Raw genomic sequence first — 23215 nt, forward strand, 5'->3', positions numbered from 1 at the left:
CTTTTGGTAGTTTCTTGAACTTGTATCTATTGTCTTGAGTAATTTGTGCGGATGATCCTTCCGTTTATATATGCGCTCTAGAGCGATTAAGTCTGAAAGAGAAGAAAGCAAACCAAACCCCATGGTTGCTGGCTGTATACGTCTATGTCTATTGCAGATTTCACCTTTCTGACGAGTCTACCTCTACAAGCATTCTGGTTCCAGAACTTGTTTATCCCTTTGTTCCTTCCACCCTTGCGTAAGCCCGCCTGTCCAAGACCCCGCGAGATTCACCCGCCCGTAGCAGCTATGGATCTGGGAGAGGAGCTCCGATTTGATCCCGCCCGTAGCGGTGTCGGGTTTCTTGTTAAATCCTACAGATAAAAATACACTGTAAATTCGCTGGGACTCTATTGAAATAGTAAGGTAAAGTATCAGGTGAAAATACTTTCACGGTGCAAACTCTGTGACAATGTGTGCAGAAGCTAAAGATTTTTTGACAAGAGATGTTCTATAGACATGCAAAATTTGAAGCCCAGACTCAATTAATAAAAAGAAATGAAAAAGGATATATATGTTAATTAATTGTACTAGTATCAAACGGTGAAAAAATGTTCATGCTACAACCTACAAGTATGTGGAACATTGCTTCCTCAACACATGCAATTTTTCAGGGTTTTTTTAAACTTTTATGGTGATTTTTATACTGGTGACATATCTAGTGAAAACTCGAAAGATGAGAATTTCGCAGTGGAGAACTCTTCCACATTTGATCTAAGCCGTGCGTTTTAATCCCATGGCCTATGATGATAGTTTGCAAGTTTGAATTGAATGAGGGTTTTCATCAGATATGTTGTCTTTTATACCGTAAATTGGCTTAATTAAAGTAAATTTGAATTCTTTGAGAAGTTTCTTCATGCGTTCAAAATTAATCCTTAAATTAGGTTCCATTGTTTGTGAATTCTTCAAGTTTCTAAAAACTAGAATAATATATGCTAATTTTATAAAATAAAAACATTTGGAAGACTCGTATATGCTTGTCCATCGACTTCGGTGAGATAATAAACCTTGAAAATCTTGGTACATTTTTGCTGGACACAACAACCTTGCTTAATTTCATTCATACAGAAAATACAATAGATCAAAACAACTTAAACTAATACCAACACAAAGATCCTCGCTAAAACTAAAAGCTCCATCAATTTTCTTTGAAGTTAACATATCTTAATTCGCATTTGCATCTTGATGGTCCTCCATGTAGCCGGTGCGAAATTGCAGACTAACAAGCATGCACAAACTAGACTAATCTCACGGATTTTGATAAGCCATACAAGTAACCCACCTAAAAACATAAGAACCTAATATCGTTGTGTGTGCTATGGCCGGAGTGAACCCCTGGCAAGCCATGATGTCAAAGCGTTGATACATCAATGAACCAATGAGAACCATGTGGGCTATTGGTTCCATGGAGTAGGCCACAATGACCATGCCATGAATGGGATGAAGGCAAGGCACCAATTTTGTAAGCAACCGCTAACAAGCACACACAAACCTAACATAGAAGATATCAAATTAAACTACACAAGAGACTCATGGTATTACTCCTAGTGGACAAAAATGTTCCCATTCTAATCGAGTTGATGTCGAGGATGAGAGAGTCCAGATTCTTTAAATCAATCACTGGAAATTATCAAAAGAATTATGAATGGTGTATAGTATTTATTCTAAACCTGAAAATTTATTGCACTACATATTGGCTTAAAAAAAAATCTTTGATGAGTATCGATGCATTATATATTAAAAATAAATCCATAAATTGAGTTTCAATGTTTGTAAGTTATTCATTCTTGAAGCTTCTCAAAACTAGAAAAAACATGTTCTTTGTAAAAACAATTGATTGGAAGACATATGCTTGCTTATTGAGGTTAGTGAGATAATAAACTTTAAATTTCGCTAAAATGCTAAATGGCCCCCTATTGACCGTCCAATTTAATTTATGTGCCACAGAACCAGAGGTGCTTTGCGGGGAAAACATGATCAAATGTTTTCTTGCAGAATGGGTACCCTGCTCGATGAGGACACCCTAAAAACATGGACACGCTTGCGAATCGCTTAGTCGGCGTAGCATGCTTTAGACCTTGTTTGCAACACTGAACCTATTTTACCTGTGTGTTTCCTCCAGAACCATCCAACGTTTCAGCGTCATTGACAAGCCAGTAAGCTAAAAGAGCATACAGCTACAATAGCATGAATAATCGGTCTCACAATGCGATTCCAGAAAAACTGAAAAATCCCAGTAAAAAAACAAAACGAGCTGACAAAATAAGAACGCAACGTCAATCTCAAGCTCTCTACCAACCGTACCAGAACGGTTGGATGGGCTCGGTTCCGTCTCGTCGGCTCCACCCTTCCTTATCCGCTGCCACGTGACCGGGGCCCAAGAGAATCCCCGCTGCCAATCACGGCACGCCACGTCAGTCGTCGGGTCCCCGTAAGCAAGGCCATCATAGGAGAGGAAGCACCGCGTGTCCAGAATTCCACGTCAGTCCACATCCGGATGCAGAGAGCCGGGACAAGCTGCTCAAAACCAGCGGCAAGCAAAGCGGCTTGCTGGTCAGAGTTAGGCATATATCCAGATCCAATGCTTTGTTACCTCTTGTTAAAACATCATGGTAATTCTAATCCTGCCATTGCTTCACAGAAAAACTCCCATAATTATACCTTAACTGAGCTCACTGTAGGTTCAGTCCAGGTAGAACTCACTTGGTAACAGTCCTGTCAGATTCTTTGATCTTTAAGGTTGCCATGAAACTACATGTTTGCACTAGCATCAGAATAATTTTTAAGATTAATCAGCACATCATCATTCATGAAGTCAAAGTCCAGTAATAGGATCTCAGCAGTACCAGTCACTGGTGGGCCAGCCCTTCACTTGCATGCATATCCACCTCAGCTCACTGACAGTGGAGCGAGCAACGCCAAGTTCGTTATAAATGCAGCCCTCCTGCTAGGATCTGCAGAGAAGAAGATTCAGAAACCAGTGAAACATCCACAAAAGAAAAGAAAAGAAGAGTAGACAGACACTTGTTCCATCCATCCATGGCTTGCATCAATACCTTGCAAAGCTGCTCTATGTTCAAAGGCGCAGGCAGGAGAGGTAAAGCCAGCGGCGGGAAGGGATCACCGACCTTCGGGTGCCGGGCGTCGACGTTCATGGACGGCAACGGACTCCGGCTCGGGCTCGACGAGAACCCCGATGCGATCATCTCTGGCGAGTGGCCTGAGAACTTCTCCCTCTTGAGCTACGATGATCTCCGCGCCTACCTCGAGTCACAGCAGCCTGCCCAAATTAACGATCAGGTGCTTGTCCTGGGATTCTTCTTCTTGTCAGTTGTCACCATTCTTGATCTCTCCTCCTGAGCTTCTTCTTTAAGATCTTGCTCGACTTTGAACGGGTTGACTTGGTGACAGCAGCGGGTGGCGCTCTTGCGTGAGACCATGTCGACGCCTGTGCTGGTAGCCACAGCAGAGCAGACGCTGGAGGACGTTGCATGTCACTTTGAGGCAGTGTCAGGCCTCCCAGTTGTAGACAGCACTCTCCGATGTATCGGAGTGGTCGTCAAGAGTGACCGGGCAAGAGCTTCTCATGGGGTTAGCTCCTCCTTCTCTCCATACACACACAATTACTGCTAGTCTAATTTACATGAGACACACACAGTCTAATTTACAAGGAAAGCAAACATGAAAGGGATATCATACACACGTACACAAGTTGTTGCCTCAATATCAGACGAGAGAACAAAAGCCATGCTGCTTGCTGACCTATTTGCTAATTGTAACAGTCAAAGACAAAGATTGCAGAAGTGATGACCTCCCCGGCAATCACGCTAGCATCTGATAAAACAGTGACGGGTAATTGTTGTTTTCACTTATATTTCTTTTTCCCAATTTGTCTTTAGTTAATCTAACAATACACACATGTGATGGCAACAGATGCTGCAGCTGTGATGCTCAAGAAGAAGATCCACAGACTACCAATAGTAAATAAGGACAATCAAGTAATAGGTGAGTATCAGAAATGTGACAAACCAGAAGCAGAGGACTGCATAATACTAGATCTGTATTATCCCCCTTAACATTCATTATTCAGAGCATGTTGCAAGCTTAATGGGATTCTAAACACTATTAACAGGTATAGTTACTCGTGATGATGTTCTTCGCGGGTTGGAGGCCATGCTGAAGATTTAGAGGCACAGGAGTCCATGCTCGACCCTTCTTGTGGATTTGTAAATATGTGTCTATGGTACTTTTGAGTAGCAGGCAGATCTGTAATCTGTAATGTTGTAGCATGAACCAAAATAAGCCTGGATGTAGGAGAGTTTTTGCTTGTAAAAGAAACATGCCGGGAAACTTCTGCTCTGCGTTGTACTGTCTGGTGTCTGCAGATCAAATGCACCCATTAGCGGTGACTTCCACAGCAACAAAAGATGGATATGCCTAAAGTAGCGGTAGACATTCAAAAGAAAAGGATTAATATGTCTTAAAAAAAGGCCTATGCCTAACTTAATATGAAACTGCATTAGGTGCAGGTTCATACACATTCATGATAGTAGGATAGGGCTTCTAGGGCTAGACATCAGTTTTACCCCAAAAGGATGGATAACACGATAGAATTACAAAATACAAAGATGAATTTATGATCAATAATGAGGAACAGAAATGAAGCTTCTCGCTGCAGTCACTCAACGGCCTAGAACTGTATGCTCTTCCCTTTCTTGCCTGTGAGTTAATCTTTTTTTTGCAGAAAAAACGGCACATTTCATTCATCAAAGTCTACCATGTACAGCAGCCTTTGAGCACTTCAGGTACGTGAAAGTATGCCAGACCAAAACAATAGCAGGACAATGCAAGAGAAAGGTGAGAAAATGCCAATGGATGCACATATACTAGAGAAAAGAAGATTTAGAGAAATATGTAACCAACCCAAAGGTGAAGGAACTATAACCATGTCAAGTTTCAGGTAGATCTGAAAAATAGAACATACCCATTGTGTATGCCATTGCATTTGACGCTGTCAAAAATGATAAATCACACTCGAGTTGTCGAGACCTCCCCTTGTTGATCTTCTCCAGTAGAAACAACCATTGATGCAGTTGAGCATGTGCGTTCTTCTGAATCAGAAATGATTCTCATCTGTAAGTTTGGAATTACAGGTGGCTTTGTCCTCCGAGTAACAGTCATGTTCAATCCCTTAGTTGTGTGAATCGTTGCTCCAGTTGTCATCTCAACCTATCATAATACTCATACATGTGAAAATGTATTTAACTTCTACGGTGAATCAGAAAGCTGGTGAGAAACATACCGGAGGTGCTCCTGGAGCCATCTGGAAATCAAACCGCTTGACAAGCATTGCCGTTGCCACCACAGTCTGCATAGAAGTTGCAGATCATCTGTTAGTAGAGTTTGAACTGTTGCACGCTCAGTAGTGATCCTCTATATTATATATTTTGTTACACATGAAATCACATATCCATAGAAGCAGAGGTAAATTCTGGAGAGAGAAAGAAGGACATAACGTGTTTATACCAAAATACTGAAAATTCAGTAAGATTTTATGAAATTTCAAAATTCAATTTTGATATTGACAGCTGCAAACCTCAAATAACCAAAATGGATTACCTCGAAAGTGGCAAACATGTCGCCTACACATTTCCTTGGTCCACCACCAAATGGCAAGTAACTGAAAATTGAGCAACGATACAACTGAGTTATAACAACTTCATCAGGCATTAGTTAACCAATGATAAAAAAAAGATGCCAGCACAATTCATCAGAATGAAAGCTACCATAACCACGCATTGAAACTAAAGATTGCAATCTTTCTTTCTTTTTTTTTATTTGAAAGATGTGCTGTTACAAGACATACACATTCAACATTGTCATTGAAAATGGCGGTCAAGTCCAGAATCCACAAGTCAAGAATACACAGAAACATAACTGTATCACCTGTCGATTTTACTAATTTCGAGTTCTGGTGGGATGCTTAGGAGACACCTTGCATCTATTAACTGGTGACTCCTGGTTCTTTATCAACTTACATGCCCTTGCATCAACTCTTAACGAGAATTCACACTCCAGTTAACTCTTGTTGCAGAGAGCTCATAAAGTATGATTCAAATTGTCCCTCCGCAATCATGGTTCAAATTGTTGAATGCGAATAACACAATTGAAGATAATGAATAGTCTGTACTCCTTTAGAAGTGCATCGAGCATTATGATTTATCGTTCATAACACTTGAAAGAACCTTCAAGGTTCAGTACTAGTCTTCCATAACGCAAGGGTAATCTAGACATTTGACCTTTCTTGGTCAGAAAAAGGGATCTCCTGTTGAATTATTTACTGATATTACAGGCTAGGTACTAAACATATGACACATAAACCTCAGTTGATACAAAGGTAGATACAGAGTATATCAGAAAGACGCAGGTGTGATTCTTTTTTTGGACACGATACAAAGGTAGATATCAGAAATGCATCACATGAGCATTATAATATATTTTTTGTATAAGTGTATAGCCTTTTCCCTATATCTAGTAGATATCAGAAAGACCCAGGTGTCAAATCTTTTTTGGGACAATCGCAAAGCAACAAAGTATTCTAAAAAAATGCAACAGAGGATGTTCAATATTTGGTATTTGATGGACTATTGGTTCAGTGAGATGGTGCTTGCTGCTTTTCCAGAAACTTAAGATGAAAAATCGCCCCTTCTTTGTTCAATCAGAAGTGTGGTCGCTAGTTACTTATAGGAGCAGCATTTTATCTTGATTATCATGAATTGGAAATTTTATTCCATGAACCATAAATTTCTATTTCGAGCTTGATCATCTTATTCATCTCTGCATTACTGTTTCATCCCCCAAAATGGATTCATCAGACTATCTTTTAAATTATTAATCAAATACCTTCTGCAGTTCATAAGGTTGTGGCCTTTTGGCCACTGCAACAGAAAGTACAAACAACTAATAAACTTGATAACCAGAGTGACAATACGTAGCAGAGATGGAACCTGAATTTTTGGTTTGTCTCATTTGGATTTGGTCCGTCCAAAGGCCACCTTTCTGGATTAAAAACATCTGCATCATCCCAATGCTTTGGGCAGCGATGAAGGTTCCAGATGGATATAAAAATGTCTTCTCCTCTAAAAAATTAAGAATTGTGGTAGGAAATTTAGTTTTCATGGAAATGTAAAAAAAAATCAAGCATCAATTATCTGACAGCAACAGTTGAACAAACTTTGGTACTAGCAATGGTATTAAGAAAATCAGAAAACAAATATACATTTTTGGCTGCAAAGACTGGGAAGAGGCTGTAATACTGTATACCAATTTATTATTCCCAGGAGTATCTAATGGAAAAAGATGCAGAAAGCCCCAAAATTAGAAAAAAAAAAGGAGCAGAACTCTATGGGAGCCAAGGTGCTTTCGTGACAAGCAGATAATCGATCCCTACACTTAACTGAAGACTAAACTGGCATTTCTTTAGTGACTTAAACATGGAGTTATGCTGCAAAATGTTTACCTGCCGATTGGGTACTCCCCCAGCATATCATCCTCAAGAGATCGACGAATCAAAACTGGCGGCTGTGGGTACAGCCTCAAAGACTGCAAAAAAGGGTAATGTTCTTATTCAATGACAAAACTTAATATTCAGTGAGGTATCACCGTTCTCTTACTTCATTAATAACTCGAGTGGTGTACTTCAGTTTCTTCACATCCTCAATGGTTGGTAAACCGTCTCCTAGAACAGTATCAGCCTGCGAATGATTGAGTGGAAAACATCAGTTGTAATTTGTAAGAATTCACAAGTGTGAACCTCCATGGAGAAACCATCTTAAAAAATAAAAAGTGAGTCTACCTCATCTTGGAGCTTCGCCATTACTTTCGGATACTGTGGGTGAACACAATGAAAATAAGTAACAAAATTAGTTGTTTAATGCATCTGAAGATGATCAATGATGCAATAGCATTTGATATGGCTATATCACTAAGAACATTGAGCTTTGAGTTATTGAGCATATTAACCTTAGATAGAAGATAAAACGTCCATGTCAAGACTGCTGCAGAGGTCTCATGGCCAGCTATAAGCATTGTCATCAGATCATCACGGAGCTGCTTGCTGGACACCTAAGGTACATGGATTGAACATTGAAGCAACATGAAGATAAGAAAATCAAAATATCTAAAAGCACTTTACAAGTGCAGGTATATCGTACATCATCTCCGGATGCCAGCAGGAAGTGGAGAATACTAGGATCTTGTTCATTCATGTATTCCTCATGAAACTGTAGATCTTCTTCATCTACCAACCTCTGCAATAGTAACAACCAGAAGTCCTAATGTCCTGCTTCTAAATATAATAATTTATGATGAGAACTAAGGTCCAAGTATAAGAAAAGTTTACCTTGCATGTATCAATTAGTTCGTCGAGAATAGTGTTAATCAGTGAAAGAGCTTCATTGACTTTCCTCTGACGCGGAGAGATGTCTTTCCATATGGGTATTTCCCAAGTTGGTATAGGAGAAGTGCTCCGCATTTCAGCTTCTCTTAGTGTTACATACACAGCCTGATCAAACCAAGAAGGTAAAACTTTTAAAAGAAAGAAACATAAGCAACTGCAATGCATAAGAATACAACAAAAATCTGAACAGTAGTAACCTCAACTATTCCATTATCATAAGATAATGAATCGAAATCATAATTGAACACTGCCTTCCCAATGACATCCAACGTTAGTCGAGAAAACAAAGATTCCATCTCCACGTCTTCCCCATCTGATGCCGCCTTGTCCAACTTCTGGCAGAGCCGGTCTGAAGCTTTACCAAAGAGACCTATCATCGCTGTCACGTACTGCAGAGCAGAATTCAAGTAAATAAAAGTACACTAGAAAGACACCAATGCACAAAACATTTACAGTAAGTAGTAATAGAGAGCCCAAACCTTCTGATGCAATGCGGGCACAATGGCACGGCGCCGGACCCGCCAAACCTCCCCATCAGCTGGGATCAAACCTGTGCCCATCACAAACTCCAATATTTCTGCAAGAATACCCTACACCCACCACAATCAAGCAGAATGCTAGTGCTCAGTTATTTACGCAGAGCAAACATTTATCACTGTTTGGAAAACGAGTACTACATCGAAATGACATCCAAACCTTGGAATAAGCTTTGGAGTTGTCCCTGAGAATATGCTTGGCTATAACCGGATCAGAGACAATAAGAAAAGACTGCAAAGAGAAAGCAAACCGCAGACCGTTAGCAGCACGGTAGCGTTGAGAGGATCACAATACTGGGAGCAGTTTTGGCTGAAGGGCGCGTCACCTTGGGCCCAAAGTTGAGGCGAAAGACGCCGCCGTAGGTGAGGAAGAGGTCGTAGAGCGGCAGGAAGAAGGCCTCCCCAGTGACGGCCGCCAGCGACCCAACCGCCTGCGGCAGCTCCGGCCCCTTCCGCGCGCCGGCGCCACCGCCCGCGGCCTTGGTGAGCAGCGCGGCGGCCAGCTCCCCCGGCGGGCCGAGCTTGCCCAGCCTCGCCGCGAGGGGAGCAACCCATCTGAAATAGAAATAAAAAAAGTTCAAACCCAATCGATCCCAATCCGATCACCACAGGAGATACAGAGATAGGGAAAACGCGGAAGAATTTTGCGGAATGGATGAGCCGGGGAGAGAGACACTACTAACGCGGGGCCTTGCGCGGTGAACTCGCCGGAGGAAATGCGGGCGGTGAGCTCCGCGCGGCGCCGCCTCTGCTCCTCGAGGACCGGGTCCGGCCTGCCGCCGCCGTCACCACCGCCAGACGCCGAGCAGCGGAGGAGCAGGCTGCGGCTGCGGCGAGAGGCGAGGCGGAGCCGGCCCTGGCCGGAGCCGCGCAATCCGAATGGCTGGACGGTGGATGAGATGCCGCTGCCGCTGCCGCCGCCGGCGGCGGCGGTGGCCATGCTACTCACGGCAGGCGTCGCCCCGGGGCAGCAGTGGTGCAGTGACATGGGTGGACGATGATGATGTCTGGAGAGAGAGGATGAGGCGCGCGCGGGCACTGGGGTGGGGGAAGGGAAGACGTGGGATTTGGTGCTCCGTTTGTTGCTTAAACCGGACGGACGACTCACCACCGGGCTTTGGAAGCTGCCTCAACGGAATCTGCCGTCCGGCCTTACAGGTATCTTTCCACCGTGTCCAGGTCATCGTCTTCTCCGAACACGACGTGTCCAGTACTACCACGCCCCAAAAAAAACAAAAAAAACCACTACTGAAACCATGGACGGGCCGTATAGTACTCCGTATGCATCAGATGAATTTCACATCATTCGACCTAACTTGCAAATTAAAAAAAACATTTTTATTTTATTTTATTTTTCTCTCTTCTACATCCGTCGTTATTCCGCGTATTTCTGATAAGAATAGACTAATATAATCCTACTGTACATGCCCTTATCTGCAGGAGACTAGTCATTTTCTGTTGCCTGCTAGCAATGTCTCTAGTCCAAAACTGAATTTTGCAACATGATAAATGTAATGATTTTTAAGATGAGTTTTCTCTGCCTTTGGGAACACCGAGAGTACCCCATGCTGCGTGCGAGTACCTGCAGATACGTCCTCCGTTTTCTCCACCGCAGATATACTACTGTAGTAATAGCAAACTTAACACAGCTATACGACTCACAAGTGACACTTGTGTTATCATGGAAATTATCATGCATGCTAATTAACAATAGCTACATGTAGTAGTGAGTTTTTGTTCCTTCACAAATTCCAAAAGAGTAAAGGCTTGGCAATCGATTTTAAATTTGCAGGTTGGACAAATAAACAGAAGGCGATTGCAAGGTAGCACAAGAAAACAAACCACTTGGTGGTAATCTAAGCCAACTGAAAGCCTATCCTGACGACGTGTGGGTACGTATTACGTAATACTGTCCTGACGGATTATTCCGACAGTGAGACAGTGAGCGCAACAGGGCACACTGTTGAGATTAAAGATAATCCCCCCTCCATCTTCAATTCAAATTTGAACAGAATATAGCAATGCAATAATGATTACATGAGTTTCCTTTTCAAAAAGGAACATGGCAATGGAATATTAGACATCAACTCTGCATCCTATAGCAAATTGGATAAGGCAAATGGATTAAACTACAACAATGTAACTCGAGAATAAATCTCCAAATACAACATCACCATGTCCCCACGCGCACACACCCAAAAAGAAAAGAAAAGGTACAACATCATCGGCTGGAAAGGAGTTCGTCATTTCCCAATCTCATGTTAGTTTGACATCCTTAAGAAGTCTTGCAGCCATAGCCCCAGATCTCCTGATTTCCCAATCGTCCAAGTTCTCAGCTCCCGCTTCTGCTGAGCCTGTACAAGGTACAGCTTTCGCTCCAGGATCTTCATCTTCTCCCGGATTAGAAACATCGTCATCTTCCTCCTCAGTGTTCCCATTATCGTTGGACCCGGCCTCAGGGACCAAAGAAGCCTTGAGGTCCATCATGTAAAGATGTATGCTAGGATGTTGATATTTAGCATCCATCTGTGCAGGATTCAGAATAAGCGTGAGGGTCAATAGCATCTTTAAACTGACGCAAATATGTGGAGGGAAAATAGTAACATGATGAGCTCAACTACAAAAAACACACCTTTGATTTAGATATAGTTTTCACGTTGAAGTTGCTTTTCCACATCTCCATCATCTGTTCATGGACGGTGGTAGAACGGATCTCGTACCCCAGCTGGTTATCAAACAACTATTCAGTTGTGCCCTTTCACAGGACTTTCACGGGAAAAAATTAGAACTATTTGAAGAGGGAAAACCACACACACCATCACTTTTGTCTTAGGACCAGATAGTGCAATGATTGTCTCCATTAGAGGCTGCAATAGATGTTCTGAATAAACCTTGAAAACACACACAAATGAAGTGGTAAGTCTCCGTGTTGCCTATGAAGTTGTTGTTACCTATATTATATGGTATCATATTAGATCTGCCTTTCCAATATGTTAGCTGCTTCTGAATTTCAATCCATAGGGGTGTCTAATGTATGTCATCTAGAGGGATAATTGTTCTCAAGAGTCAGTGGATGAACAAGAAGAATAAAATATATCTAATTTTAGGTAAATAATTGAGAGATTCCCAATGTAACAGAATGGTAACTTAATTACGAAGCGGTAATGCGATGCATTTGTATATACTATTAGGTAGTTACATTAAACTCTTTCATGATTATGATTCAGCATAAAAACTTCCATCATCAGAAGTAGGATATGCTACGCGGGAAAAACTTGCACCAAACATAAATGCTGCATTAGAAAGCTTACAACATCAGTTCCAATGATGTAATCAAATGGCGGATCAACGGCTCTGATATGATCTTTGTTCCCCCAATCCAATTCTGCAACGGTAACTGTGCCGAAGGAGTCTGTTTGCCACACATACACACAATGTAAGAACTAGGAATGCCCAAGTTTGGTGAGAGTATTCCATCGAAAGAACACGTGCTATACTAAAACTAGCTAACACCACTAAGCAGTAAGGACTACACATTTACAAGAATAATTGTACCCCCTCCGATCCATACTAAGTGTCGGAGATTTATTACAAAGTTGTACTAACTTTGTACTAAATGCCCAACACAAAGTTGTACTAACTTTGTACTAAATGCCCAACACGTATTATGGATCGGAGGGAGCAATAACTACGGCTACGAATGGTACTTTTGTTGGTTCTCTTTGATAGCAAAACCTGAGTCAGAATTGGACTGTGAAATCCAAGATTTGTTGCGTTCAACATTCCTCATAAGCAGTGGGAGCACCTCAACTTGGTCGGTTGTAACAACGTCACAACCCAGCAATGCCATTCCTAAGAAGCATATAGTATTAATATTGAGAGAGCGCCATCAAGATGCAGATATCTCCGAAAGGACAATTAGATTCGGCTTACCAAGCCCAGCTAGACCACAACCAGCTCCTAACTCAATCACTCTTTTTCCTTTCAGTTTAGACGGACAAAACCTACCTTTCCTGCTATTCTTTTCCTGCGAATGTGAATTATATAGCATATGATCCAATTAGTAGAATTACTGAAAATCAAAGTACGATACTGATATCAGTGCTGACCGCAGGTACATTGGATTTATACTTGCACTGATGAATAATTACAGTTGTTTAAATGATGATATTTATCAGCTTCGACTCGTAAAGAAGAGGTTAGAACTAGAAGCCACTACCAAGAATTTGGCAAACACCATGGATGCATCCCATACTGTGGTCCCGAGGTGCTTCGAGTTAGGGTCCTGCAAATAAGAAATGTCACAAAAACAGAAATGTCACAAAAACAGAAATGTCACAAAAACAGACGGAAATTCAGACTGTATGCGAGTACTAGCACAAAAGCTAAGAAACCACATCGCATCACGGAGCACGACCTGAGAAATATGCAGGCGATGGCCCATCAGTTCCAGCGTGATGGCCGACGTGCTCGGGGAGTTCAGCCTTCAATCAGATTCCACCGTATATGAGACCAAAAATACGTATAAATCAGTGGAGCGAAATACTCTTAACTAGATGAAGCTGGAGAAGAGATGCTTGCGGAGAGTGTCAGGGTGTCGCATGCTTGCCTGTCGTAGTCCATGGAGACCGGTGAGCTGCCCGGCCGGAGCTCCGGCGGCGTCGAGGCTGCGCCGGTGAGGGTTTCAGGGAGAACCGCAGGGGCGTACGTCTAGTTGGGTACTTGGGTTGGCCCATAAGTTTGTTCTGGTTGGAGAACATGGGCTACCTGGGCTTTGCCCTGTACAACAATTACCCTAAAGCGTATTCCCTCGTTTACGCCTTCCGCAATAACTCACGGATTCTCAAGAACCGTCTTTCGCCCACGTTTACGTGCCCGATTATTCAAACGCGAGATCAGCAAGAGCGCGTCCCTCCACCTCTCCGGCGTTCACCTCGACGAGGCCTCCCGCCATGTGCCGCCTGTCGAGGTTTCGCCGCACCGGAAGCGCCGCCGCCGCCGCACCGGGAGGGTTTCTCCACCTCTCGCTCCTCGCCTCCCTCCGCCGCTGCCCCTCGCTCCAGGCGCACGCACAGCTGCTCCTCCACGGCCTCCCGCTCCCCGGCCACGCCGCCTCCCGCCTCCTCCGCCCACACCTCCGCTCCGGGAACCACCTCGCGTCTCTCCGTCTCTTCCTCAGGCTCCTTCGCGACCACCAACCGTCGTTAAACGCCCCACAGGAGACGGAGACGGAGACCGTCCCCAACTCCCATTCCCTCTCCGCCGCCCTCGCCGCCTGCTCCCGCTACGCGTCCCCCTCCCCAGGACTCTCCATCCACGCCTTCCTCCTCAAATCAGGCTACGCCTCCGACCTCTTTGCCGCCAACTCCCTGCTCCATTTCTATGCATCCTTCGGTCAACCTTCCCTCTCACGCAAGCTATTCGATGAAATGCTGGCGAGGGACGCCGTGTCATTCAACACTCTGATCAAATCGTATGTGAGGTCGTGCTGTGTCGATGACGCTTTTGGCATATTCAGGGTTATGGTGGAGAGAGGGTTCCGGTTCGATTGGTGGAGCATCAAGGCGTTATTTGGCGCGTGCGCCGGATTGGGAGACTTGAGGGCTGCAAAAGCGATGCATGGGGTTGCCAAGAGGGCGTTGCCGCCTGAAGAGTTTGATTCAGGACAGGTGGTGATCGGGTTGGTGGACATGTATGTGAAGTGCAGGGGGTTGGCGCTTGCAAGGCAGGTGTTTGATTTGGCAGGGGAGAAGGCAAGGGATGTAAAGTTATGGAGCGCGATGTTGTCAGGGTATGCAAGGTCTGGGGAGGTTAGAACGGCTAGAGATTTATTTGATGGGATGCCCGAAAAGGACTTGGTTGCATGGACGGTTTTGATTGGTGGATTTGTGCAGGCAGGCAGGTATAAGGACGCACTGGTGTTGTTTGAGGAGATGGAGGAAGCAGGGTTTGAGGCAGATGAAGTAACGGTAGTTACATTGCTTTCAGCGTGTGTTCACTATGGTAAGATCGATGTGGCAAAGAGGCTTCATCACCGTGCGAGGCATCATGGGCTCATTAGCAGAAATGCAAGGCTGGCTACTTCCTTTGTGGACATGTATGCAAAGCATGGGTGCATACAGACAGCTATGGATGTGTTTTGTAGCGTCGGCGACGAGTTTAAGACCGTGCATTTGTTCAATGCTATGATAAATGGACTTGCTCATCGCAGTCTTGGCGAGAAAGCTATTGCACTTTTTGATAGCATGGGGTCACTCGGGCTCCACCCTGATAAGATCACGTTTACGGCAGTCTTATGCGCATGCAGCCGCAGTGGCTTGGTGTCACGAGGGTTTGAGATATTTGATTCTATGGTGGGCAAGTATGGTGTTGAAAAAGATATGAAGCATTATGCTTGCATGGCTGATCTTCTTGCAAGAGATGGACGGCTTGGTGATGCTTACCATTTTATCCAAAACATGCCTTTCAAAGCAAATAGTGTGGTGTGGTCATCTCTTCTGAGAGCATGTAGGATCCATCGAAATCTTAAGATTGGAAAACTTGCAGAGGAGCAACTTCTCCAGTTTGATCCTAGTTACAAGCCTGAAAAGCTCCTCCTCTCTGACTCATTTTCAGATGGCAAGAGAAAAGAGATGGCCACAAGGGTGAGAAAGGCTATAAAGCACAGACCTGAGCACAGGCATACTAAATATAGCTATATAGAGTGGAATGGTAATGTTCATCAATTTGCTACTACTACTGGTACTTCCCACCCTCAGGCCAAGGTGATTGGTTTGATGCTTGAAGATATGTCTAGACAGTTGAGCTTTTCAGGACACGATATGAGCAAGGAGAAGACTGTCTGCCGTAGTGAGATGGTTGCTCTAGCATTTGGCTTGGTAAATTTAGTCCAAGACCCTGAAACTCCAATCAAAATTGTCAGTAATCTTAGGATGGATGCAAGCTGTCATTTTTCATTTAAGTGTCTGTCAAAGATTTACAACAGAGATATTTATGTGAATGATGGCACCAAGCTCCATGAAATGAAGCGGGGGTCTTGCTCTTGCATGGACTACTGGTGATCCTTATACAAATCTTCTGGAGAAAACTATAGCGGTGATGTTCACAAATTGTGGGTATCCCTTCTTTTTGTTCTTTTTGGGTGCATACTTAGCATGCTAAACTAAGTTTTTGTTCTGAAGGTTGGAGATCTAAAACTTTTCCCCACTATTCTTTAAGATCTAAACCTAAGATAGTTGATAAAACCAACAACTCACAGTTAGAGCACAGATAGGACAGCTCACCTAACTCTGTCGAGATTACATATGAACGCTCCACAGTCAATGTGCTGTTAAACTTCAGAAAGAAAAATTAAAGAGCGCAAAAGGAATCTCACAATTGCTAATGGCAACGGCAAACCACTGTATGTTCTTCCATATTGTATTTTCTTCATCTTACTAGTTTTATTTAAAATATGTTGCCAAATAAAGACCCATATTGTCAGATTATTTCTGTAATCCTAAAACCGCCTTTATGTTGCTTTGTTTCAATATTGTATCTCGTTTTTTTACTACTGATTATCTAATGTCAGATTGAGTGAGTTTGAACTAATTTTTTATTGGAAGCTCTCCTTTTCATCCATAAGAATGTCAAGAAGGTGATGGCCAGTGGCCAACCACAGCAACATCCTTTGTTCCTCCACCTTTTGCTCGGTACTATAACATATGATCACACTGTTCCTGGAGAATATAAGTATCAAGACCACGTAATGCAGGGTCCAAGTGAATAAGTGATAATGGGAAAGGTAATGTTGACTCGTGAATCTAGACCTATGCACACATCCATGGTACAATTGGTTCCTCATATATGTTCTTGATGGGCGGTTCTTATGATTCTTCGGCAGGAACGGCACAAGGACAATGCATTGAAGACTTATGTTCTGAAGGTGAACATGCACTGCTGCTGTAATGGTTGCATCAAGAAGATCAAGGATGGGGTAAAAGAGATCATCCTTTCAGAAGGTACATGCAAGTCACTCAATCCAGCATCTCTTTGTGATAGACTTACAGTAGTTATTTGTTTCTATGTGTAACAGTACATGTCATCTGTTGCCCTGCATTGACAGTGATCTTAATTCTGAACTTAATGTTACTTCGTTATTATGAAGGGGTGGACAGTGCTGATCTGGTGGTGGAGAAATCAGAGGTAACAGTGGTCGGGACAATGGACCCAGAAAATCTCTGCTGTTTGTTTCATGAACTGACACGGAAGGATGTGAAGATAGAAACCCGAAGAAACATGTCTGGAGGAGGTACTACACCATCTCAAGAGACCAATAATCGAGATGGTCAGGTACTGCCTATCAAAAGTACTATACTATAGATCTAATGATAATTGCAAAACGTACAAAGCTGGCTGCTGTTATATCAGTGAAGCATTGTTTGGGTCCTATCCATGCAGTTATTCCGTCATGATCATTTTTAGCCGGGGAATCAACAGGTTCATTGGAGTATAGGACACTGAATGTGAATTAGTTAGATGGGTTGTTGAGGACTTCTCATTTTGTGTAATCAAGGTTTTTTGTGTCCAAACGCTAAAGGCATAAGTAGGAAGCTAGTAGGTCACCAGCTATCTGATTCTGATGTACAATACACTCCATGATCATCGCATATTCTGAACTGAATCTTCCAGGCCCCTCCCGACTCATTTGCCCGAGAGACTACCGGAAGACTGCGAAACAGCCTCAGTGCCTCCCCCGTAATGCCAAGCGCCCCGCCGCTACCGGAGACATGGAGGGGCCAAGCCGTGCCTTCGGAGCGATGTGCATACCGCTGGTCGGCACCTTCTGCCGGTGCGCTTTGCGTGTGGACCGCATCTGACGTCGCGGGGATATTGGCGGTCTATGAACTCTGAAGGCTTAAACAGCACCGTGTCAGCTGATGCTGCGTGACATACTCCGTCATCATCACTAGATAAATAGATCAATGCAACTTGACGAGGATCTGCTGTTGTCTTTGGAGAAGATAAGGACCGTAGAAATAGCATGGGTTCTCTTGGTAGTACAACAGTAGAAGACGACGACACCACTGGAACAATTATACTCTTACAGCAGTGGAAATATGATGTATCTGTATTTGGGTGCCCTTTAGATGTTTCTTCTTCTTTTTCTAGATATGTAGCCCTGGTGGCATATATTTTCTATCAGGAAGCTGGAGGCTTTACTGCCTCCTTTTCACAAAGGTTTGGCGTATTTGATTTGGTTAAGACAAGTTTTTAACCAAGAATTACTCTATTAATATACAAATTATGATACGAAACCATGATTATTAGCAAAAACTTTTAAAGATGAATCCATTGATATAAATTTCATGTTGAAAAAACACATATTAATAGAGTTTTCATTGGTCAAAGCCTTGTCTTAACGAAACAAAATACGTCAAACTTTATAAAAAGAATGGAGTATATAGTAGTACACATCATTCGATTAATAAAAGAACTGTATAAGTATATACAAAGGGCTACAAAGAACTACAGGGAATATACAAGGTTACAAGCTAAAGCAGATTGCTCATCCAAGATTTAAGTGCAGCTGCCACCGTGGGCTTGACCCTATGCATAAGCAGGGCCAAATCTTCCTTGAAACCATTCTTCCATCTTCTGAATTTGGGAGAGATGTAATCAAAGATAAAATCATTCAGTTGCTTTCAGATTGCCACAACTTCGATGAAAATGGAAGCTTATGTTGATCTCAACATTATATCGATCGATACAACCAAAGAGTATGAGGCTTCAGGGCAAAGTAGGAATGGGCAAAGGTGGCTTCGGGGAGGCATCGTGCGGGTCCCGGTTATTGCTTCGTTGGAGACCTTGGTCGCACCGACTGCCGTACTTGGAGAAGAAAGAGGTGAACTCGGCGCTAGCGAATATGACGGGCGGCTATGTTCGACAAGGGCACGGCACTGTGGCGAAACTCATGGTGTTAGATTAAGGGGTGACCATTGGTGGAGGAGAGGGAACAACGACGACAGAGAGGTGGCCGGCGGTGGACATGACAAAAAATTGGCGAACTCGGTTGAATAAATTGGCAACTGCAGTAAGAGTCATTTACAATTTTAAATATATGATAATTTAATCTAACTGACTTTTTTTATGTAGTATAAGTTTATTAATACTGAGCGAATTTACTCTCTGTGGCCATGCTAAATGTCAAGTTTGTTTCTTGTATGTTAAAGCTTCGGTTCTAGAACACCAGCAATGACAAACAACATAACTTGTCGCCTGTATAGGTTGGCCGGTGGCAACGAGTTGCCACTCCATCTTCACGATTATATCCTCAGTCCATCGATGGTTCGCACAGGACAAAACGAAGATAACTACTCTGCTTTTAGCGTAAATTCACGTAAACATGATGGAAGTCAACTTTCTGTAAAAAATGCGTCAATCGATCGACTTCAGAATACTAAGTCGCATTTGTAAATTGTAAGATACACGTAAATTTGACACTTACATCGAAGCGTGTTGCGGTAGCCGTATAAATAAATCCAGAGTTTGGTTTGTTCCTTCATGAACTTTTTTTACTCTGCTTTTAGCGCCGCTACTTCACCAAAAACTCAATTGAGGTATAGTTGTGTGGACCCCGTTCAGATTAGTATATATATGGACGGTAGAGATCTATTTCGTCAGTCTCGAAAACGACTAAAGGAAGAAAGGCCAGAACCCGTCCCGATGCCGATGCTGCTTGGAGGTGTGTGGGTAGGTCGGTGGGCTTGGTTCAGTAGTGGGTCTTTTAAATAAAAACTTGGTTTATCTGCTTCGTTACTCCATGTGTTTTTCGGTTCTATTACTTTCAGTTGTCGGCAATGTTTTGAGAGCCTTTTTCGTCATTGGATAACTTAGTTTTTTGATCCAATAGAGAACAAAATTTTTATAGAAAATCATCCGATTTGAAGATTCGTTCTAATGCAATCCCAGTTTTTCCTATTTCAAAACTAAAAAGGAAACAACCATGTTTGGAGAAAAAACAGTAGCACATAATGAATTTATTTTATATCGAAGAATTCACATGAAGATATATTTCTTTCCTATGGTCGTAGATATATATTTCAATTTATTTGGATTATTATACATATACATATAAATGTTTTTTAATAAATCTTGAAGATAGCTGAATATGAGTATCATCATCTATAAATCATTTGTGTTATATAGTTCATTTAACTTGAATAATGCTATTTCAAGTCATCGTATAGCTCATAGTTTATCTTTTTCGCAAACAATATATCTCATAGTATATTGTCTATGTGGTTACATTTCTTTTATTTCTGGAGACATCTCGATATCTACTCACCTGAAAATATCAAGTAGTATCTATTGTATAATTAAAAAAAAGGCAGAAGTCATCACGTTTATGACCATGGGCTGAAATATATGCTCTGTTTGATCTGTATTAGAACGGCTAGGACTTAATTTAAGTGATTTAAAAGAAACATATGCATGCAGAAACACAGTACAGACGCAAACGTTTCAAAACACGCGCATACAGTCACCCAAATGAATGCACGACCGAGTCTGCATGCATAACGAGTTGGATACAGAGAACGAACCAGACTCTAGAATCACATATGTGCTTGGGTAAACTCAAGAAGAGAGGATTAACCATGCATTGTGTCGTCGTTTATATGTATTGAGTGTTTGCATCGGTTTAAAACTTACTAGCCCCCGCTAAACTCTGTTTTAAACATGCTTGAACCAACCCACTTTTAAATTGGTCCAATGACTTCGAAACTTTTTGTACAAGTTCATATGTATTCTTCCGTCCAACAAAAGATATCTCAAGTTTGTTAAAATTTGTATGTATCTGGACATGACTTAGTGTAGATGTATTTAAATTGATCAAAATTGAGACATGGGGAATACAGAAAATGAGCACCTGCAAAATTAAGTTCACATGTACAGAAGACCTGCCCCTGCGCGTCAACCACGCGTTGCTGGGTCGCCGGTACCGTACGTCCCGGAGGAGTAGAAAACGAAGTCGTTAAAACTTTGGAACATGCGTTGGATACTTACTTGGATCCGATCTGATCCCCACACCTTGTGTCCTCCCACGGTGAAGTTAGAGTCCAGGGGCCCTCCCAGATCCCCAGTACTGTTTGTGCTGGTTCGCTCCTTCACGCGGTGCAAGTTGCAACAAAGACATCAATGAGCGGGCCGATGATTCTCCTCCTTTGTCCTGTCCTGTCCTACGGGCTGTACGGCTGCTCTTCTCTCACTGCTGCAGCAGCAGCTTCCCGTGTGCTGTGATTTGCCCGCATGCTGCCAACGCGGGCCAAGGCAGAGTCGAGACTAATCGATGCTCTGTATTGGATTACGGGCAGCATATAACCGTCATTAATAATGTGTCACGTAAGTGAAAACCTAACAAGTAAGGACGATGTCAAGCTGGAGCATTGTGCGTCATAGTCTTCCATTCAGTTCAGCACATATTTGTCAGATAAGAAAAATTTGGATGTCCACAATGCGTCCCTCAACGGAAAATACCTTAGTATGCCTTTGGATGTTGCGTTCAAGTAATGGAGCCTCCGAGTATTTGAAGTACCGAGCACGAAAGTGCGTGCGGATGGCACCTGTTGGGTTCGGGTACGGGTTATATCTGGGCATGGACGGGCCGGCCGGGTTCAGGCCTTACTTTCCAGTCTCAAGCTCGGCCCGAAAGCCCGAAAAGAGCCTGAAATGACTAAAAACGGGTGCTTTTTTGGAAAAATAGATATAAAAATCATTTATTTATTCCAAAAATAATTATTTTAATGTTTAAATGGCCTATTTTTGGGTTTTGGGCCGGGCCGGGCCGGCCTTCATAGCCGACCCAGGGTTTGCCCAGGTATAGTACGGGTACAACTCAACCATACTTGTACCCGACGACCAGACACTCAACCGCTATTTGTACCCACGGACGGCTATGAAATTTTACCATACCCCCCCCCCCACGGGTACGGATTATCCGCGGGTATTTTATCCGATCCGCTGAAACCAAGTTATATACGAAAAATGTTGGGCCGGGCCAAGTTATGTAGGAAAGATGTTGGGTTGGGCCTTAGGCAAGATTTAATGGGCCTCTTGTAATGGTCTAGGTGCGGATACACGGGTTCGAGTACTCCATTACCATACCCGTACCCGCCAAACCTGTTTGGGTACAGGATTTTACCATTTACATACCCGCGGTTTTTTTTTCTTACCATACCCGTAAACGGGTAAATACCCGGGTGTGCAGGTATCGGGTACCCATTGCCATCCATATATGGAAGCATGTTCAAGGATGGATAGAACATTCGAATTAGGTTGGCGGACAACAAGTTCAGAAGAAGAAAAAAGACCCAATCGAAAAACATGGAAGGTTTAGGGTTTAGGGTTATGCATGGGGCTCTTTAATCTCTCTATGTTAACTCGTCATGCCTGGCATATTGTTTAGGATCTAGACTCCTCGAGTGCAAGGGTAATGAGGTTTATCTATTTCTCTGACGGTGGATATCAAGTTTAACGAGGTTTTATCGACCTTTGTCCGAACTAACACGATTTTTCTTTAGTCACACAAGACTAAAACAAATTGATTCTATTATTAGGTAACTAGCCGACTAAAAGTGAGTCGGAAAACAATCAAATCTCACGTGCTGATGCTCATCTCGAGTTAAAGCATATCTTACCGTGTTGCAAATTTGAGTGGACAATTGGTCACGATGGTGTGGCGTGTGCATTATTTTGATGGAGAGGCCGGGGATTTTAACGTCCTTTTTGAAAAAATTAGTCACGCTCCTAGGTAAGTCTTATATTTTGCTGTTCTGAGATGCACGAAACTAACTACTGAAATCCACCTATTACTGCATATCAACAGTGTGATCGATGGCTGTGTTGAAAACAGATAACGAAGAAGGTGTGATCCCGATTAGGGTAAGTAGTAGTACATAGCCATTTCCGATGTGCCAAGCAGTTTTAAGGTCGGGACAGTAAAATCAGGACAAGCTGTGGATGAGATTGGTCCCTTGTTTAGCCGTTTGCAAGTCGTGCGGTGCGCGTCAACCCCGCGTTGGGGTTGGGCCGGCGACTCGATAATCTATCTATCGCCGCCGGGAAAGAGCTACGAAGGAGCAGTATCTCATGCCTTAATTTGGGTTCATTGATCCCCACATCAACGCACATGGCTTGGCTCCAC

At 42.9% G+C, this 23215-nt stretch overlaps 5 protein-coding genes and 1 long non-coding RNA gene across 10 annotated transcripts; 3 read left to right on the forward strand and 3 right to left on the reverse strand.

Moving 5' to 3' along the window:
- Positions 1 to 1998: 1998 nt before the first annotated feature.
- LOC112271490 lies at positions 1999 to 2827 on the reverse strand. Its single transcript, XR_002964563.1, has 2 exons — positions 2701 to 2827; positions 1999 to 2556 (listed from the first exon to the last, which is right to left on the reverse strand). It is a non-coding gene; the product is annotated as an uncharacterized LOC112271490 (long non-coding RNA).
- A 155-nt stretch (positions 2828 to 2982) lies between these two features.
- Positions 2983 to 4408, forward strand: LOC100834804 (magnesium transporter MgtE). 2 transcript variants are annotated; one of them, XM_003570356.4, is made up of 5 exons: positions 2983 to 3339; positions 3451 to 3630; positions 3822 to 3891; positions 3973 to 4044; positions 4172 to 4408. In XM_003570356.4, exons 1-5 carry the CDS (start codon positions 3079 to 3081, stop codon positions 4225 to 4227), a joined length of 639 nt encoding a protein of 212 aa, XP_003570404.1. In that variant the 5' UTR covers positions 2983 to 3078; the 3' UTR covers positions 4228 to 4408. The 2 variants fall into 2 exon arrangements, with proteins under 2 accessions (XP_003570404.1, XP_010235970.1); XM_010237668.3 differs by having other exon boundaries at positions 3454 to 3630.
- Positions 4287 to 10133, reverse strand: LOC100834203 (protein LUTEIN DEFICIENT 5, chloroplastic). Its single transcript, XM_003570354.4, has 16 exons — positions 9717 to 10133; positions 9360 to 9588; positions 9194 to 9265; positions 8977 to 9087; positions 8695 to 8886; positions 8441 to 8602; positions 8253 to 8348; positions 8062 to 8163; positions 7895 to 7927; positions 7713 to 7793; positions 7559 to 7641; positions 7047 to 7178; positions 5659 to 5719; positions 5342 to 5407; positions 5024 to 5268; positions 4287 to 4418 (listed from the first exon to the last, which is right to left on the reverse strand). The coding sequence occupies exons 1-15, from the start codon at positions 10019 to 10021 to the stop codon at positions 5068 to 5070; spliced, it is 1926 nt and encodes a 641-aa protein (XP_003570402.1). The 5' UTR covers positions 10022 to 10133; the 3' UTR covers positions 4287 to 4418; positions 5024 to 5067.
- Positions 10134 to 11002: 869 nt separating this feature from the next.
- Positions 11003 to 13794, reverse strand: LOC100835415 (protein N-lysine methyltransferase METTL21A). Its single transcript, XM_003570358.4, has 9 exons — positions 13643 to 13794; positions 13451 to 13517; positions 13253 to 13318; positions 12967 to 13060; positions 12769 to 12885; positions 12345 to 12445; positions 11850 to 11924; positions 11666 to 11758; positions 11003 to 11559 (listed from the first exon to the last, which is right to left on the reverse strand). Exons 1-9 carry the CDS (start codon positions 13654 to 13656, stop codon positions 11290 to 11292), a joined length of 897 nt encoding a protein of 298 aa, XP_003570406.1. The 5' UTR covers positions 13657 to 13794; the 3' UTR covers positions 11003 to 11289.
- A 112-nt stretch (positions 13795 to 13906) lies between these two features.
- Positions 13907 to 16797, forward strand: LOC104583845 (putative pentatricopeptide repeat-containing protein At5g40405). 3 transcript variants are annotated; one of them, XM_024460670.1, is made up of 2 exons: positions 13907 to 16144; positions 16658 to 16797. In XM_024460670.1, exon 1 carries the CDS (start codon positions 13986 to 13988, stop codon positions 16092 to 16094), a length of 2109 nt encoding a protein of 702 aa, XP_024316438.1. In that variant the 5' UTR covers positions 13907 to 13985; the 3' UTR covers positions 16095 to 16144; positions 16658 to 16797. The 3 variants fall into 3 exon arrangements, with proteins under 3 accessions (XP_024316438.1, XP_024316436.1, XP_024316437.1); XM_024460668.1 differs by having other exon boundaries at positions 16638 to 16777; XM_024460669.1 differs by having other exon boundaries at positions 16604 to 16738.
- Positions 16674 to 18251, forward strand: LOC100845509. Of its 2 annotated transcripts, none has more exons than XM_014900876.2 (4): positions 16674 to 16816; positions 16916 to 17033; positions 17180 to 17364; positions 17704 to 18251. In XM_014900876.2, the coding sequence occupies exons 1-4, from the start codon at positions 16808 to 16810 to the stop codon at positions 17923 to 17925; spliced, it is 534 nt and encodes a 177-aa protein (XP_014756362.1). In that variant the 5' UTR covers positions 16674 to 16807; the 3' UTR covers positions 17926 to 18251. The 2 variants fall into 2 exon arrangements, with proteins under 2 accessions (XP_014756362.1, XP_024316439.1); XM_024460671.1 differs by having other exon boundaries at positions 17180 to 17359.
- The last annotated feature ends 4964 nt before the right edge of the window (positions 18252 to 23215 follow it).

Source organism: Brachypodium distachyon, chromosome 3, assembly GCF_000005505.3.
Source record: "Brachypodium distachyon strain Bd21 chromosome 3, Brachypodium_distachyon_v3.0, whole genome shotgun sequence".
NCBI lineage: Eukaryota > Viridiplantae > Streptophyta > Magnoliopsida > Poales > Poaceae > Brachypodium > Brachypodium distachyon.